Source organism: Monopterus albus, unplaced genomic scaffold (genome assembly GCF_001952655.1).
Source record: "Monopterus albus unplaced genomic scaffold, M_albus_1.0 scaffold58.1, whole genome shotgun sequence".
Lineage (NCBI taxonomy): Eukaryota > Metazoa > Chordata > Actinopteri > Synbranchiformes > Synbranchidae > Monopterus > Monopterus albus.
In genome coordinates, this window is record NW_018127938.1 from 6,070 (window position 1) to 24,758 (window position 18,689).

Genomic DNA, 18,689 nt, shown 5'->3' on the forward strand with positions numbered 1-18,689 from the left:
AATGGAAGCTGAACTGTGAGATATGGTCCCACACTATTTCTTACTGTCATTTTAAGTCACATTATATACAGTATCTATCTAGTTTTACAGTACAGTATACAAGGTTGTAATTACAAAAATACTTTAGTGCATTAATGGGACTTCATGGATGACTTTTAAATGTGTTATTATAGATCTTTATATACTGCACTATGCAACTATATGGGCAAAGAAATTATTCTAGATCTTTATATACTGAACCATGAAATCATATGGGCAAAATCTATAAAATACAAAGTGAAGTCAAAGAAAAGTATAGAAATGTGTTTTCTTGTTCAACAAACCCACTTCAGAGTTCAACAGTAAGGTTAATGTTTTATTATCAGAAATCAAACATTGTGAACAAAAACATTTGTCCTAATCTGCCTCTGCCTGATTTCTGACTAAATTAACAATCTAAACAATTTTGTAAAAATGTAGCCTACTAATATGAATGAACCTGCTTATAAATCACAGAAAATTACAAGTAAAGGTTAGATGATCAGCCCCCGGTCAAATAATGGGCTCACAGGGTGACCAATTGTTCCTCTAATATTTAACAAGGACATACAGTCACTTCTTGAATCACATAATTTCAGTCCAATAAATCACATCATAACAAGCAGAGCCATTGAAAGGAGGACAGTGGCTATGCTGGAGGTGCCAACTCTATTCTCAGATTTGCCATGTAGTCTTCATCAGAAGTCAGATGAACTAAATGCTGCAGCAGTTCTTGGAACCTGAAAAACCATACCAGTACACTGAACATTAACATAAAAAACAGCAAATGTATATAAACACAAACACGTCTTTGGGAGAGGGGTGTTGTTTTTCTTTTAGATTAATTCTTGTGGGGGAAAAAAAACTGTCACAAAGAAGTCAGGTCTGAGCTGCAGGTGGAGTTGGTAGGGATTCAGTTTCTTGCTTGAGGAAAATTCAGTAGAGCAGATACTTTCTGTCAGGGGGCTTTCAAGGTTGAAGGACATCAACAACTGTATCCCACAGGTGCAAAAAAGTGGGTGTGCTGATTTTTTCAAAATAAGTAGGTTGTTTTTAGGTTTCAGAATTCAGGGTGCTTATGAATCAAATGTTTTGGTGTTTAAAGATGCCAACAGTTGTTATTCAATAGATTCATCCAGTCGTGCATCTAAAGCAGTGTAAACCAATATATCCAGCCACGAAGTTTATTCAGAGGCCAGGTGATACACATCTGTGACCCTGGATTATTCTGGTTAGTCACATTGTACTGCTATTATTTTGAACAATACTGGATGTACAAATCTGTGGCATGAAAACTAAACAGGCTATTCAAGTATAAATGCACCAAATGTGTGCTTAAGTACAGTGCTTGAGTAAATCTAAGTGACTTTCACAGGTAATTACGTGTTATTCTTTCTCTTCTTCATCAAAGCTCGGATCTCCTCTCGATGCTGAGCAGCTCCACTTCGAAGACGAGCGTCGCCCCTCCGGGGATCTTCGGAGGAGCTCCCCGATCCCCGTAGCCCAGCTCGGCGGGGATGACCAGCTTCCTCTTCTCGCCCTCGCACATGCCCAGCAGGCCCTGGTCCCAGCCTTTGATCACCTGCCCGGTGCCCAAGGTGAAGGTGAAGGGATTGCCGCGAGGAATGCTGCTGTCAAACTCGGTGCCGTCCTCCAGCTTGCCCGTGTAGTGCATGTTCAGCACGTCTCCTTTGCGGGACTTGATGGGGCAGTTGTCCACTCGCTTCTTGATGCCGATCTGCAGCTTCTTCTTCTCGGCTCCGCTCACCGCCGCCGGGCATAGACAAAGCACCGTTACTGCGAACAACAGAAACACCCGCATGGCTGCAGCCAACTCCTCGTGTTAAAGCTTTTAGTTGAGAAAACCAAGCTCGCAACACCCAGTGAGCAAATTTTGGACGATGAACAAGGGAAGTGAGCTTGGAAATCTGTTACCGGATGTACATACGATACAACCGGAAGTATTTCATCGACTGGTGTTACGTGAAAAAACCTCCGGAAAAAAACTTGCTGAAGTTTTCCCACTACGAATTTGAGATCAACGCCAGCGTTTTGTCATCCGTTGTGACTCAGTGGTCATCTGGTTCAGCCGAAGTAAGTCTACTTTATATGTCTGGTTATTGACATATAACGCTATACTACAACCTCAAGCTACATGATCGTATAAGATACCGGTAAACATTGGTCTCATTACAGGGCTAATGTGAACGACAGCTGGACGGGACCGCTAATTAGCCGGCTAAGCTAACGTGTTAGACAGGACAAGGACACCAGCCTGTGTCAAAGACTCGACAAAATGCTGTCTCGGATGTTATTTTCCCTCCTCAACAAGCTCCACGTCGTAGAGAAGTTGGCTGAGTCTCGTCCGATCCGTAGGGCGGCCCAGATCACAGCTTACGCCATCACCAAGGCTCAGTTAGCCGGTCGGGACGCCTCGGAGCGGGTCATGCGGTCCCAGACGCTGCGGCAGGTCCGTGAGGAGGCCGGCAAAATCCCAGGTGACCTGGGAGAGATGGGCAGCCGCCTGAGGAAAGTCCGAAAGACGTTTGTGAATGAAGTGAAGGAGGGATGGAAGGACGGTTCCAGACAAATCAAGAAGTAATGAGAGCAGAGTGGGGATCTACTGATAACAGAACTTTCATTGCCGGTCCCAGCCTGACAGATCCTCGATTTTTTTCTTTTGCCCTCACCCAACTTCCTGTTGGACAATGACTGTGTGTTGATAGCCTCTTACAGACAGCTTTGTAGAATAGCCAAAACTGTCATGAAAAAAATATGAATAGATTTTTGGAAAAGTTTAAGTGCACTTCACAGAAGGGGGATGTAGTTCATATACCGAAACATAAGGTTTTTTAGTGCAAAGAGGGCATCAACAAAAGGTGGTTGTAATGATGCTGTCCCTCCACCACTGTGCACACATGCACCAACTAAACCAGTACACTAATTATGTGAGCTTCTGTGGGTCTGTAAGTTATGTTGTTAGTGGAAAACCTTTTATCAGCCAGTATGTTTGTACAGAGAGCTGAGAGTAAATTCACCATTTTGCTCTGATTGTATAAATAAAGATTCGAACTTATAACAGCACTTTGAATGTTTGACATAACAACTTAGAAAACACACTGGCATCATTTTCAAAGGTTAGTTTGTCAAAATTAGATTATTAATCAAAGCAGAGTAGTTTTAATTGTCATAAAATATGTCTGAAGGGGCCCTTTAAGAAAATCAGAGACAAATCTCCAGTGTGCAGGTCACAGTTCAGTTTCCCAGTTATAACTCGGTAGTTCCTTTGCTTTCAAACAAAACATTATATCATAGAAGTGCATTCTGAACATGAGAGTGTATTTTGCAGCATATAGCTTTATTTAATTTCAACAACAGTTCAAGTGGGCAGCTTTATGTAGCTATACTTATGCAGACGCACTGGCCTGGCAACTAAATATTAGTTACATGTTACATAATTTCACATAGAAATCAATCTCTATCACGAGGCTGAGAAATTATTTGTTTCTGACAGCATGAGTCAGTACATATACACTGATATGGCACCTGAACATCATATAAAAATAAATCTCTCAACACAGGAAAAGACAAATCCACTTATCAACATCAAAACAGGAAACAGCATCAAGCCGTTTGAGTTATAAAGAAAAGACAGTTTGGGGTCAGAGGACACGAGCAGTTTTTTTTTTTTTAGAATGGTGAAGTATTACCAGTAATCATCTTTGAACTGTATTATTTTGTTGTACACTTAAAAAAACCCTTTTTACAGTGAAACCAGTACTTTAAAGCGTGTTGTCTTCCATCAAGTGACACACACTATTCTTTGACTTAAACCATCGAGACAAACAAAAACACACCACGGGATGTTTTCTTCATGTTCTACTCGAATCTGATGGAACCTGACATTGGGTCATGGTTACTCACTCCATCTGTGTCTAAATGTATAAACTGAACTGTTAAAAAGGTTTGAAAAATGATGATGAGGTGAGGTGAACTGGCCCTTTAAGAAAAAAATAACTGCAGCTGTTAAGTGAGAGGAGTAAGGTGGACTTTACCCAAGATTATTGTTACATGAGGTTACATGTTACTTGAGGCGTAATTATCAGTGGCTCATGTGAGATAATCCAATCCAAGAGAGGCACTGCCCAACTAAAGCAATGTAACAGGTGGCAGCACATGCACTGATGTGGCAGCTCACCTTCAGTAACCAAAGTGGCAGCAGCACCTCTGATCATGTCTGACTCACACTGGCTGAAAGTCCTTTGGCAACAAACTCACATCACAGAAAACAAGTTCCTCACTTTCTTCAACAGTCCAAAGGCAACTGAAAATGCCCAAATCTCATATTTTATACAATCAGGTAGAAATGATAGATGCAATTTTACAAACAAACAAAAAAGAAACATTCAGAGATGGAAACAGTGGGTGTCTAAGCAGGACTAACTTACAGGGCTGGACTGGATGATTTGAATTGAAATCTGAAGGTTCATGTTTGGAAAGTGGTGAAAGATAAGGTGACAGAGACCGAAATATAAAGGAAGAGAATGATACAGGAAATATATAAAGAGAAAAATGAAGGAGGGAAAGGAACAGGAGAAGACTGAATGCCTGTGTCATACTGTGCTTTTACATTTAGAGGTTGGTCAGCATGAAGCTCAACAGGGCCGTTAGCAGCAGCCAGACAGAGGACATCACTATAAGAAGGAGAGAACACAAGAAGTCATCAGAAAGTTTGCTCTGAGACAAAGTGGTCATTTTATCCAATGAAAATTGGTATCAGCTTCTCAAAAGTGTATCTTACAGTGTCCTTATTTATGGATTCATCTTCTTTTATTCCTGAATCAATCAGCCCATCATTGAATTTGGGAAAATGTAGGAGAATGATTCATCTCACTGCTGCACTCACAATTATACGGATAAGCCCCTAGGGGGTGCTTTCATCCATTTTTTAAAATGATATCATCTGGTATGTAATATCTGGTACACCCCAGGCTGGATTTTGATGAAACAAGGTTTAAAAAAACAAACACATTTCACAACTTTAAGTTTACTTGTGCCACACTGCCACAGCGGTAGCAGATATATTAGAAACCGAAGGACTGGCATTGATTCATGAGGAATGCAGTTTAGTTTGTCTTTACCTGCACTTGACGATGATTTGCAGTCCATATCGACCAGTGAGTCCATGTAGCTCTGTCCCAGCCACTCCTGGTAGGTCTTTCTGTCACCGACACCCACAAGCCGAACGGTGGAGTCTTTGAAGATGAGATCTGTGCCATTGTAGGCCTGTGAGTCAAACATCTTGAAACCAGGACCTGTATCACTGCCAAAATATGTCTACAGGAAAACAAACAGACAGATAGGGAAACAAAATTAAATAAACACCAAAGCTAGCTAATAAAATTGATTTCCTCCATTCCAGTTAGCCATTGATTTCCATTCACCTACCTCACTGTAGAATGAACACAAACTCAGAGAGACATGAGGCTGTTAATCCATCCCAGTGAACATTTCATCACCTTTATTTCTGTCCTTCTTTACTGGTCAAAGTTATGTTTCCTCCACACACTCCTTGATAGTGTGTTCTCAGATACATGGGCTATTTTCACTCACTTGTGATTGAAGACATGTAATTAAATGTAGCATGTACCTTGTGCCATTGTTATAAACCAGACATGATACATTTCCAGAGGACTGTGATGACTTACATTTATTCCATTTCATGTCTTTAAGAGGGTGGTGGTCTGCTGATGCCAGGTATTCTGGCGCTCTGTTGTCCTACTGCAGCCACCCACCCTGAACAATTTTGAAAATGGTTGTAGCTGCACTACTGCACGACAGCTTGACTCAGTAACTCAAGAACAGTATATACACTAAGTACAGTAGAAACACTGATACCTGTGCGCGATCCAGGAGTCCATAGACAGCATGGATGTTGGTGTCTGGTCGTACCATTACAGCATGAGAAGGGACTCTAGCCAGGTTACAGTGTCTGTACTGCGTGACCTCGGCCTTGGTGCCCTGAGAACAGAGCAGCTGGAAATCTGTAGAGTGGAGGTCTACTGCCCATGATTCACCTGAGTTACCTGCATAAATACACAAAGTGAGCCAGTTACTCATATCTCTTTGAAATAAGAAACCCCCCAAAAGAGTACATGTTGTATCTTGCAGCTACTTGTGTTACCATCAGTGTTTAGGAAGACAGTAGAATGCTTGACAAAAGCCACATCTCCAGCTCCACTTGCCAGACACCTAAGTGGACAGATAGACAGACATACTGTATGTGCTACGTGGCATAAGTTCAAGTACCTTTCTACTGGAGAGTCAAATGAACTATTTAAGGCACCCCTTGCTCCAGAAATAAAAGTTTGATTCATTGTTCCCATAGACAAAGGTACATAACCAGGGACAACCATGCTAAAAAACATATGGTTGATGAAAAGAGAATCGTGTGTACATAATAACTTCAGTCAGGAAATTAACAGATGAAAGTTCAAGCTTACACTGTTAAGGAAAATGTAAAACAAGTACAAATCAGTTTACTTTGGTTAGGATGAATCTGTGTTTTCCCAAAGTTCAGTGAAGAAGCATTTTCAATTTGCTACCACTTTGATTCACACCTCTGAATGGCTTCTCTTCCATTATAATGGCTGTTGATGGACAAAGCCAAATTTCACAAAGTTGAATTACTTAAAATGGCTGGACATAAGATAAACATACAAAACTGTGACATTATCCATGAGAGTCCCTGGTTCTGTGTTAAATGTTATTGAGGATAGGTGGCATGTGGGAGCAGTGGTTAGCAAGAAGGGTGTAGGTTCAAGTCCTAGCCGACCCAGTGCCTCTCTGTGCAGACTCTGCATGTTCTCCCTGTGCCTGTGTGGGTTCTCTCCAGGTGCTCTGGCTTCCTCTCACTGTCCAAAGACATGCAGCTTAGGTTGACCGGTGACTCTAAATTGCCTGTAGGAGTGAGTGTGGGTGTGTGTGGTTGTCTGTCTCTAAGAGCCAGCCATATGATAGACTGGTGACCTGTTCAGTGCGTACCCTGCCTCTCGTCCAATGTCAGCCCCCCGTGACCCTCGTTAGGATAAGCGGTATAAATAGGAGGATATCATTTAAAAAAAAAAATTTAATATAAATACAGAATGAGGGACAGGGGTTTTGTGACGTTCCAGGGCGTAGTACCTGAAGGCACCGTCGTATCCATCATACAGGTCTTTTCCCTTCTCACAGATGTTCTTCCCCAATCTGTCTCCCACACACAAACCACACAGGCTACTGGGGAAACCAGGCTGGTTGGCACCTGGTACACAGCTTTGATCGAAGAACTCTCCCATCGCTAAGCATTGTGGGAAGGACAGGAAACAGAAAGTCAAAAACTGGAAGGAAAGTTCAGGTTTTATAATTTGTACTAGAAATACCTTAAGAGTCACTCTGCTGATTTTACACAACAAGCAGTCAGTTCACTTGTCATGAGAAATACTACTTAGCTTGTCACAGCTGAATTTTATTCTTAATCTTTAAATCAGCCACTGAGAGGTCACCTCTCTTAGTTAGGAACTCCCTGATCATGTTCACACACCTGGAAACTACTCGGTACAACCACCAAATCTTGCTGGTGGCCTTCAGGTCACAGGCTTGTTTCTTTAACTTTTAGACCATCACTACCACAAAGTAGCGCCCCTGAAGACTGAAGATTTAACCTTGGAAATTTTAGCCCTTTTTTGCAACTTTAGCACATTCTATTAACTTAATCATTAGTAGAAAAAAGTAAACAGCAAACTAATACATTTGTTTTATCCCAAACTAGAATTACTGGCTTGTGGTTGTATGCCTCCACCAACCAGCCAAATTCATGGGAAAGGGATAGATGTCAGGATACACTAATCTTGACCTTTGACGATCAGAATTTAATCAGTTCATCCATTAATCCAAAAGAATGTTTGTGCCAAATTTGAACAAATTCCCTCAAGGCGTTTCAGAGTTCTCATGCGCATGAGAATGGGCTGGACGGACGGATAGATTAGCAGATGGATGTACAACCCCAAAAACATGAAGAACTAAAAACCTACAGTAGAAACGCTTGCAATGTTCAGTGTTTGCTCAAAGATTTCTTCACATGAAGTGAGCTGAAGTGACTTGCCCAGCTCACACACCAACATCCCACTGACCTTGGGGTATCTGACATTGCTGAAGGGTGATCAGGCCTCTCTCCATCAGCGTTGCTACGGGAATGTTCCAACCAGCCGTGCGACCGTATCCGGTGTGACAGGAGCGATGACCGCGCAGGTCATCAAGGTTGCGTATGTCAAAGCTACTCTTTTTCACCACCGCGACAGCATAGTATATGGAACCATCAGGGTCCTCTGGAAAGAGGGGGAAAAAACATGCCTGTATTTGTCATCTCTGAAACCAAATTATGTGGCTGCATCTTTGTTTGCGTTTTTACCTGTGTAGCTCTCGCCAGTGGCAGGGACCAAGCCGTAGTCTTTGCCTGCTGTGTAGATGTAACCTCCGTCCAGAGTGATGGCATCGGCCTCGTTGTTCTACACAAACGTGAAACAGAAGAACAGGGATTAAATTGCCAAAACTGAATACATTTCAACAATGCAGCTGTAAGAAACATCTATTACCTTGATTTTCTTCATACAGTCGGTCAGAGAGTTCCCATAAACACATTTGATGTCTGGCGTCAGACCCTTACTTAGGAAGGCCACACCCATGTCAGCACACTTCTGCTGCTCGCCGCTGGACAACACACACCACCGCAGGACACCTGGGATATTGAATTTAACATTATGCTCTGGTGTGATGTTGTATATGCCAGATAGGCAAACAGGTATGATTTACCTTCTGTTTTACAGTCCATGGCACTGAGAGCGTTGTAATAGAGGCGACCCATCCACCTCTCTGGGTCATCTGACTCGACACTGAGAAACGTGGTGGATAACTCAGAGAAGAGCACAGTTCCTCCTCCATAATCCGTAGATGAAAATATGTTGAAGCCTGATTTCTCCTGCAGACAGGAAGTTACCCTTAATTAACCTCAGAAATGAAATCCCAAGTCTGAGCGCCTCACTGTGTCTTTGATACCTTTTACATCTGGAGATAAATCCAACAATATCACAAGATGGGTCTTAGGGATGGGACAATAAGCCATGTTGTGTTGTTATTATTATTAGGCTGACATTTTGGCTGGTAGGGGTAGAAGATTATTAAATAGGTCACCTAGGTGTAATAAGTCCGCATGGTAGTAGTAAGGATTGTAGAGTTATTTTTTGGAGTGAAACAGAACCCACTCCTGTTTGCCTAAGTGTTTTGCTGAGAACTGATTAAAGCACTCAAAAAAAGCATGAATTTGAAGCTTAACTGGTATTAATTACATATGTTGTCTTATCATCAAAACTTAGAAATATCACCAACTGCTGTGATTGTTTCTCTGTTGTTATTGTTGTTTTTGTGTGTGCGTGAATCTTTTCTGGTTCAAAAACATGACTCTGAATCAAATTTCCTGTAACTTTAAGCAAACTACCTCAAGATTTGTTTGGACCAACCACAAACAACAGCACTTGTGGGTGTTGTAGTGTGGAGTATGTGAGTTGTTTGGACGTACCAGCCCCTCATTCAGCATGTTAAACACCACAGAAGGAGTGATGTGATCGCCAACCACAATGCCACGAAATGGGATACGGCCCAGGTTGCATCTTTTCCACTGAGAGACAGGAGCTCTGCTGCCATCACGACACAACAGGTCATATTCCAATGACGTCGGTGCTTCACGACCAGGTGAAAAACATAACTGGTCAGTTAACAAACATGTTGACAAGTGAACAATGACAAAGTGGCTGTAGTTACTGTAATAACCAAGTAATTACTATCTACTCATAACAAACTAAGATGTTACCATTAGTGTTCTCCTCCACAGTCGTGTGTTTGATGAAAGCCACATCTCCTGCATCGTCAACCAGACACCTGCAGAGACCAAAGCAAAAAATAGGAAAAACCAAGATCAAAGCTGCTTGCAGAATTTCACACCAGTTGCTTTGAAAGTGTTATTGTTCCTCAAATCCAGTTTAAGAAAAAAACTGGCAAAAAAAATTCTAGCATGCTAATGTGCATAACTAACATAGTGAACATGGTTAATATTACAACATTGCATTGTCAGAATGTTGCCATTTTAGTGTTAGTATTTAGCTCAAATGCTCAGTAAATTTTACTGGTTCATAGATATTAGGATAGGCCTAAATATTTTTTATCTTAGCAATGAAACTCTCAAATTTTCTAGTACCAGGGCCAAGTCCTACTCCAGCCACAACATGCAATTTTCAGTGTTAACCTACAACATTCTCAAGATTGCTTTTTTATTTATAGATAATTATAGATAATTTACATATAATAAGCAAATGGAATTCAATTCAAGTGTTTTATGCATATTCGTTTAGATGAAATTAATAATTAACTGTTCTAATTCCTTAGATTGATATTCTGCAGACTGTGACTGCTATAGAAGAGATCTAAATAAATAGTCATATTGAAAAACTGTACTAATACTAGTCATGCTAGAGGAAAGGAATACATCTACACCAGACTTGGAGTGAACAAAAATGGCATTTACTTCACACATGCAATTCTGCATAACAGTCACCTTTATGTGCATGGGTTTAAATGTAGGGTATGAAAGTATGTTACCTGAAAGCACCGTGATAGCCGAAGTATGTCTCTTGGATGTCCATTGCACATTTGTGCTGTCCGTAGGCATCTCCTCTGCAAAGTTGACACAGAGATGCAGGGTCCCCAGCCTCATTTGCTCCGGGGATACAGCTCGCATTGAAGAAATTTGCAACACCTAATCACACACATTATTTGGAGACTTAACAATAACCACTAACTGCCTAACACCTTACACCTAACCTAAGCAAACCCTAACCTTAACCACAAGACCGACTCTTAACCCTCAATCTTTTAAAGTTGTGTGAACTGGCTATAATGTCCACACAATGATGGTATCAAAAAAAAAAGAAACTGGTTCACACAATGTGATAAAGACATGTACACACACACACACACACACACACACACTTGCATTGTTCCAGCTTTTTGTACATACCGTTTATGTTTATGCATATGTGTATTTGTGCATGTTTCGTACCCTGTGGGATATTGCAGCCCATCACAGACATGTAACCCTGGTCTATGAGAAATCCCAAAGGCATATTCCAGCCAGCTGTTCGGTTTTTCCCAGTGTGGCAGCTCTTTTTTCCTGCAAGGTTGTTGATGTTGATGCCAGGTTTCGATTTCTTAACCACAGCAACTGCATAGTAGGAGGCACCAGTACCTGAGGCACCAACAGCACAGGTATAAACATACATGTAACAGTGTAACACAGAGTAGTTACACAGTTTGACATGTTGGCTCTGCACCCTTGTATCGGGGAACAGAAATAAGATCTACATCAAAGCTTGCCTACCAGTCCTGTTTTGAAATTACCCACATGCAACACAGATATTATAACCAGGGTAACAGGTGTCATAACTCAGAATATGATTACACTAACTCACTGCATATTTGTCATAAGCACCAAGATGAACTCAAGATTACATGTCATCAAAAATATTCTGTATATTCACCATTCATCAACATAAGGAAGACTAGAAAATAAAAATGGGAAAACAACAGCAATTTTTGTGACAATGATGACTTAGTCTGGTCTCAGACACTAGTAAAGGCCAGAAGATAAGAATCCTAAAAATGAAACTTGATAGTTTGTAACAAGATGGTAAAAGTCAGTCATGAGTTTGGAATACATTCATTCTTTAAGAGTAGATTATCATAAATACATTTTATTGTCATCATATTGTGTGGTCTTGAACATTACGTTTCAAACATTAAGAAAACTCAATTAAATACTACTACTAGTAGTACATTTATGATGTCAAAAAAGAATATGATACTGTGAATTATGTTGTATATAATTTACATGTATCTAAAAAGAATATAATTCTTTGTGCCCAGGTGAGACCTGATATTTTGCCACTTGCTGTTGAAAGTGGACAGTATGCTAATCTGCAAGCAGAAAAGTGGTTTTGGTAACCTGTCATTATTTCTCCTGTGTTACTTCTTCACTATTGGTGATCCACTCCCCAACATTTGTCAAATATTTGAAACAATCCCACTTTTAATCCCTCCTGCACCAATTAGATTTGTACCAAATTAGAAATTTCTAGCAATTGTTCAATCTTACCGTCAGCCTTTGATTCACTGGCGGCCATCTTAAAGGAAGCAGCCTTCCCTAGGTTGTAGATATCAGTGGCAAACATGGACAAGGCATCAACTTCTTTTCTCTGCAGAGACACAGTAAAGATTAATGATGTTTCACACATTTCACATGTCCTTATGTAAAAAAAAAAAAAAAAAAAAAAACTTTTACAAATAAATAATTAATTTGTAATATAGTGCTGGGGTGGAGCAATGCTTTGTGGGGTCCCCCAGGCATGCCCTAATGGGGCAGAGGCTATGAGTTACTGTTATGTTCAAGTTCTATTATGGTGGCAGCTGGCAGGACCAGTCAGCTGGGGTAGAGCACCATGACTGAGGGGTCTGATGGGGTTTATGGGCTTTATCCTGTATGCAAATAGCTGTGTGTGTTCATAATAAATAAAGTCAACTAAAAGGTAAATTCTGTCTTTGGCTTCCTTCTTCATTCACCTCATTTTACAATATCATTAAGTACCTTTACAAAATTCAGAGAGAAAGCTCTAAACTAACAACCATAGGCTGTTCTCTTAAAATAAGTCAGCCAACACTAGATTAGACATGCTCTCAGGAGGAAACCTGTACAGCTTTTTAAACATCTCAAATATTTTTGTAACCTAGATGGTAAAATTTAGGACTTCCTAAATTTTCAACAAGACTCAAAAAAGACTCAAAACAAACTGACCCACCATATACCTCATAACCTCTCTTTGCTCCTCCCATCATGTCTTGTTTCCTAGCGACAACATAAACTACACATACCTGGCTATGACAAGTTGTCCATGATGCACCCTCCAGCCTGATGCTAGTGTTAGCTTACTAAGGAACAAATTTGTCAGTCCAGTAGAACACTCTGGTTAATGCTAATGTGACGTAAAACTCAGAGGACTCCCAAATTAAAATCATATTAACTGAAATCAAAGGTATAATCATGATCATGCTATGTTGCTAATATTACCAAAACAAACATGTTAGCTTTAGGTGCTAACACATCTGAATTAATCCTGAGTCCTCTGGCTGCTTTTAACCATCTCCATCTCAAAAAGCCAAACTGTTGTTTTTTTTGCTCTTTCTTTTATCTTTTAGCTGACTAAATGATTACTTGCAAAAGCTTCTTATACCCTTTGCTTGGTGGCAGGCAGGGCTAATTTATGAAGTATACTTTGACAACACACTTTAGAAAAGCTGGAGCAACAACAGAAGGGCTTTATCAGCACATGTGTTGAGCCATTGTTAATGCACCCTTAAAAAATGCATTCATGCATGTGTTTTATTCAGCTTCTAACTAGGGCATCCAGTTCATAGATCAGGAATGTCCCAGGTTGTGGTTGTCATAAACAGTTTGTACTGTGCTCCCTGATAAGATTATCTCTTAACAAATAATCTGATGTCTGATAGTTTTGGCACTCAGAGCATTTTATTAGCTTTTAACAAGTCCCCTACCATCCAGTTACTTTACAATGTGAGATAACTATAATTGCAAGTTGTTCAGGTTTGTTCAGTCTACCTGCAGTTTCTGGATGCAGCCCTCGACTGTCACTCCCTTGACACAGCTGAGTGACGGACGGATGGAGACCTCAGAGAAAGACTGAGACATGGCCTGACATTTCCTCTGCTCTGGGTCTGAGATGGTGCACCATCTGATACTGCTCTGGCCAGACACTGCAGCAGAGAGACACATCATTAAATTATTACAACAAATGATTCATAAACACATCATATCTTTTCACATATTTAGAAACTATGGCCATAGTTTGCCTTTTAAATTGTGTTTCTGTCTCAGTACAGCACTTCCCAACCTAGGAGTCCTCAAAAGAACAAGATAAATGTGAGGGAATCACAGGATCAATAACAACACAGGAAAAGCTGATTTATATTTTAAATATGTTTTCCAGTGTTTCACATTTTACTGTTTTTATGAAATAATTCAGACCTGTCCCTCAATTAAACAAAAAGAGAAGGGAAGTTTTTGGTTGACCCTGCTTGTTATTCATCTGCAACCTGTGACAAGATGTGATGAGCCAAGGAGAAAATGTCTGATGAATAGGATCTACAGGAATTTACAGGTTCTGTTTTTGTCTATTAGGGGCCTATTGCACATATGCAATAATGTTGGGTATCAAACTGAGATAACCAGGTCAAAATACAGTACTGTGGGTACTAGATACATTTGGCAGTAACATTAATGTATTCTTTACATTGATTGTACTTAGTCATTTTAGCTCTAAGGGTGTTAAATTGGCAATTTCAGATTTGCAGTGCACCCGTTCTTTTATTCTGAACTGTGTGCGCATTGTACCACCACTTTAAAGTCATGACTTATATTTTTTTTTTCAAAATTTATGTTTAATCATTTCTTTTTTTATGCTGCCTTGCTTTAGGCAATATTCAAACATAAAATCGCTACGATTCTGTGTAATTAGGTATAATAAAACAGTTCTTACCAGTATTTAGTATTAGTAGTAGAGCTCCCACAATCCTCCACATAGTCATGGCTTCGTGCTCTCTTCCTTTCTGTGGTAGCTGCCTTTCCCGTTGCCTCCTTCTTATATGATGACTCCTGAGTCAAAGTCCAATTTCTACCTTTGAGACACAGCTTAAGCTCAGCAGATTCTGTATTTACATTTATTACATCTCAGTCCTCTACAAAATCATTCACTCCAGAACATGAGACTCTCAGCAGCTCAGTGTAGAGTTTATGAAGCATGCCTCTCTGGTGTACCTGGTCTCACACGTCTCAGCATGGCTGCAGGCCAATATCTGGATAGAGAGGTCTTTTATTACAGGCAGGACCCCACCTCTGCTTTCCTTTCACTCCCCTGCATTACTACTGTGGTGTTTTTCCACTCATGGGTAAAAAAGAAAGGGATTCAGTCCAACACAGTGGGACTGTTGGTGACTGACTCACTGCTCTGGCTGCTGAGGCAAACAGCAGAGACAAGAAGTCTGTCTACCAACTTGCCTTACTAAACTGACCTCGTCTCTGAATTTTGGAAGCTGAATTTGTCTTGTATGGAATAAGCAGGTTGATGAAATCAGCTATTTCCAGTTGTAGAAACTGAACTGAGCCTTTCTACCATGCAGTAACAAAGAGGAAAACAGGATATAAAATAGTTAAAAATTTGATATACCTTGACATCTCCAACAGGAAAATGCTACACACACACACATAGATCAGCAATAATAATCTAATAACTGTAATGCGGCCTACAGTATAAGAGTCCAAAGAACATAGGTTAAGCATTTGATAGAACAGCTCAACACCTGATTTTCTTATTTTGTTTTTATGTATTTCTGAGTAGCACAAGTACATTTAGGCTACTTCAAACAGCTGCAAAAGGTTCTGACTACTTTTACAAACAACAATGCAAGTTGCAGGATATGAGGATGATTGTGATTATGGTCATAAAGTTTTTCTGCAGACCTTTGGTGAAACACAGGAAGGCAGCCTCATCATAAATCTATAATTGCTCCGGCATGTTCAGGGTCAACAAGAAGCCTTAATAAGCATGGATGATTTGACTTCATTGGATTCAAGGAATTAGTCTTGTGTCCCAGGATTTCACACACATGCCAAAAAAAGAACATTTAACAAAACAAACAGCACAGCATACAATACATAAGAGATTATGAAGAGTAGTGGCAGTGTAAAATCAATGTAACTGCTGATTTTCACATTCAGTTCTTAGTCCACACAAGTACACGGAGGCCTACTAAGAACCCAAACTTTGATGCAACAGTTAGACAGACTGAGAAACAAACAAATTCTTTAATCTGTTCAGTCAAACCTGTGGGACTCAGAATCTTCAGTTTGATGGTACAAACTGATATTACATTTGTTTCTTTTGAGAATGCAAACAACGAGGTGTAGATCGGTGCAAAAGTCAATGCAAGTTCATCTAAATTTAAACATGTCACACAACATTTTTGGCTAACTTGCCATCAGCAGGCTGATATTTCTTTCTCTTGTTAATATTTTCAGTCCAGTAGAACACTGGTTACTGCTAATGTGACACATTCTTTCTCTTGTTAATATAACTCTAGGTTTTGTTAATATTCTTTTTTGTAAATTTTGCATTACCAAAGGGCAAAAAACATTTTTGAAGAAAATAAAGGTAATGTTATGTACTGTACAAATGATATGTAATTTTTATATTAACCAGAGGCATAGATTTTTTTTTAAATGTCTTCTAGAAAAAAGATGCTTCTAATGGTGTGAATATATCGTTTTTATGGTGATATGTTGGCATGTAAAGAAACAGGAAACAACATCAATACATCATAGTGAAAAAGACGTTCAGTTATTAAAATGGTACAATGCCCCCCATACACTTGAAAATTCTGTTAAAGGGTGCAGCATATCTATTATATCCAATGAAAGGCTGATGTTAATTTGTTCCTGTTACTGGTGGGACGTTTTGCCTCAACAGACAGTAGCATTAGGTAGTATGTGACACTAGTATTAAAAAAAAGCCCTCTTGTGCTGTGCTCTATTCCGTGTCCTAAGCAACCATCTATGTTGCCTTTGTCACGTGTGCCCTGGTATCATACGCAGAATCAATACTGCGTACCACTTTGTATTATAGATTGATAAAACAACACATAATATGGGGGCAAACACAGAGTACATAACAATGTTACACTCACCTATCCACCCAGGAGCTATGGGGCAGTAAAACTGGCTGCAGGACTTGTAGTCATTTTCAGAGTCAGGCTTTGTTTATGCTGCTGCAACAGCCATAATGTGACGGAGTGAAGATGACACGGAGGTGACAACCAAACTGGGGTGTCAGGACAGTGCTATTTTCCCTTCGCGCTGCGCTCATCTGCAGGAGCAGTCAGCGCCCGACTTCAGCTGACCTGAGAATCTGCTGTCAAATCTTAAAAATAGTAACATTATGGTACAGTTAGTGAGAACAATTTGAATCTACTTTACTTTGCATGAAAATGTCAAAAACACCTGCACTATCTGATCCTCACGTACAGCAGGTTCTGTGTGCAAACCAATATACTTGTATAAAACATCTTTACAGATCATATACAGTAACAGTATACTTGAACATCAGGTGTTTTATTCTCTTTTCATCTGGAGTTTGACAACACTGCCAACATTCTTTTGTTCTAAAATGTATCTCTGCTTGTTCAGACAGTAGTTTATTGCAGGATGTTTACCACTGGTTACTGGATTATAGCTACTTAAAGGGCTGAATGATAATGTGAACTCTGGACCTGACTTGTGACACCTTTAAATTAGATGAGGCACAGGCTGCAATTAATCATCCGTTGTTCTGATTACTGACTCCGAGATCTAACATAAAAATTCAAAAATAAAACACAAGAATTTCTGTAAAATAGCTAAAATATCTTATTCACATTCATACATATTCCACAATGCAAAACAAACAACAACAACAAAAAAAAACATGGCCATTGGTGGAAAGATTTCAATAAATCTCAGTAAAGATTTTTATTTATTTTTTGTACCAAAATAGGCAGTTAGAGCAGGGATAAATACTAGAATATGTTAGATATAGATCCATCTCTGTAATAGATTCTTTGCATCAGTGCTTTACTGTAACAGACAGTGGTATGACTACAACACACAGCCAGAGTCATACAGAGAGTCTGAGTCAGTCCACAGACAAACACCACTGAACTACTGGATTCATCAGGGATCATATATGAAATTTTGTTCCAGGAGATATTAAAGCTTTCAAAACACATGTGGCCACAGCTATTTATTATTTGAGTTTAAGAGCTACTCTGTTGACAGAAACACCTCTCTGTGTGTCTCTGGTCTCCAGTCAGCTTGGAAGAGTCGTCTCAGGGTTGAGGTGGGAAGTGGGTGGCTGACGAGGTCAGTACACGGGCTGTGTCACCAAAAGCATCTTGGTACGTCAAATATCACACTTGACAACAGAGGTTATTGTCTTTTGTTTCAGGTTAGCCCCCTTTGTGACTTCACCCTCTTTTAGCTCTGTAATTGGTCTCAATCAACTCCTGAGGAAAACACTGCTAAATCATGATTCTTTTACCTGTCCAGCACACGGGCAGAGGGTAGCATCTTCAAAGGTAGTTTTGTGATCTCACAGATGTGCACTCTTTGACCCCCCAAAACATTTCACAAGGAGCCAATGTTTAAATCCGATATTTCCACAGACTGATGCTACACTTTTCTTCTTTGCTGGAATGTATGTTAAAGATGCCCCATGGAGCTCTCCTGTAAACAAACTAAAGTTGGGTTTACATCGATTGCCAATTGATGACATTTTGTTTGAGTTTATATAGGGAATGCTATTTGACCAATTCAGGGAGTAGCATAGAGCGCTGAGGTCACAGATGGGACTACTTTCAGGTGTCTTTTATGCATGCTGGGACTGAAGGTTTAAGGTTATAAATCCAGCATGAAAGACAACCAG

General features: G+C 40.0%; 2 protein-coding genes and 1 long non-coding RNA gene across 4 annotated transcripts; 1 reads left to right on the forward strand and 2 right to left on the reverse strand.

Moving 5' to 3' along the window:
- Positions 1-342: 342 nt before the first annotated feature.
- fkbp2 (FKBP prolyl isomerase 2) lies at positions 343-1,953 on the reverse strand. The gene is made up of 2 exons (XM_020602894.1): positions 1,402-1,953; positions 343-758 (listed from the first exon to the last, which is right to left on the reverse strand). Exon 1 carries the CDS (start codon positions 1,838-1,840, stop codon positions 1,424-1,426), a length of 417 nt encoding a protein of 138 aa, XP_020458550.1. The 5' UTR covers positions 1,841-1,953; the 3' UTR covers positions 343-758; positions 1,402-1,423.
- Positions 1,954-2,003: 50 nt separating this feature from the next.
- Positions 2,004-3,094, forward strand: LOC109961772 (uncharacterized). Its single transcript, XR_002275170.1, has 2 exons — positions 2,004-2,112; positions 2,215-3,094. It is a non-coding gene; the product is annotated as an uncharacterized LOC109961772 (long non-coding RNA).
- A 683-nt stretch (positions 3,095-3,777) lies between these two features.
- Positions 3,778-15,322, reverse strand: meltf (melanotransferrin). Of its 2 annotated transcripts, XM_020602893.1 has the most exons (16): positions 14,715-15,322; positions 13,778-13,932; positions 12,260-12,359; positions 11,168-11,353; positions 10,708-10,864; positions 9,923-9,990; positions 9,632-9,792; positions 8,869-9,034; positions 8,652-8,794; positions 8,468-8,564; positions 8,190-8,384; positions 7,204-7,357; positions 6,203-6,270; positions 5,917-6,104; positions 5,160-5,355; positions 3,778-4,712 (listed from the first exon to the last, which is right to left on the reverse strand). In XM_020602893.1, exons 1-16 carry the CDS (start codon positions 14,761-14,763, stop codon positions 4,651-4,653), a joined length of 2,145 nt encoding a protein of 714 aa, XP_020458549.1. In that variant the 5' UTR covers positions 14,764-15,322; the 3' UTR covers positions 3,778-4,650. The 2 variants fall into 2 exon arrangements, with proteins under 2 accessions (XP_020458549.1, XP_020458548.1); XM_020602892.1 differs by having other exon boundaries at positions 3,778-5,355.
- Between the last annotated feature and the right edge of the window lie 3,367 nt (positions 15,323-18,689).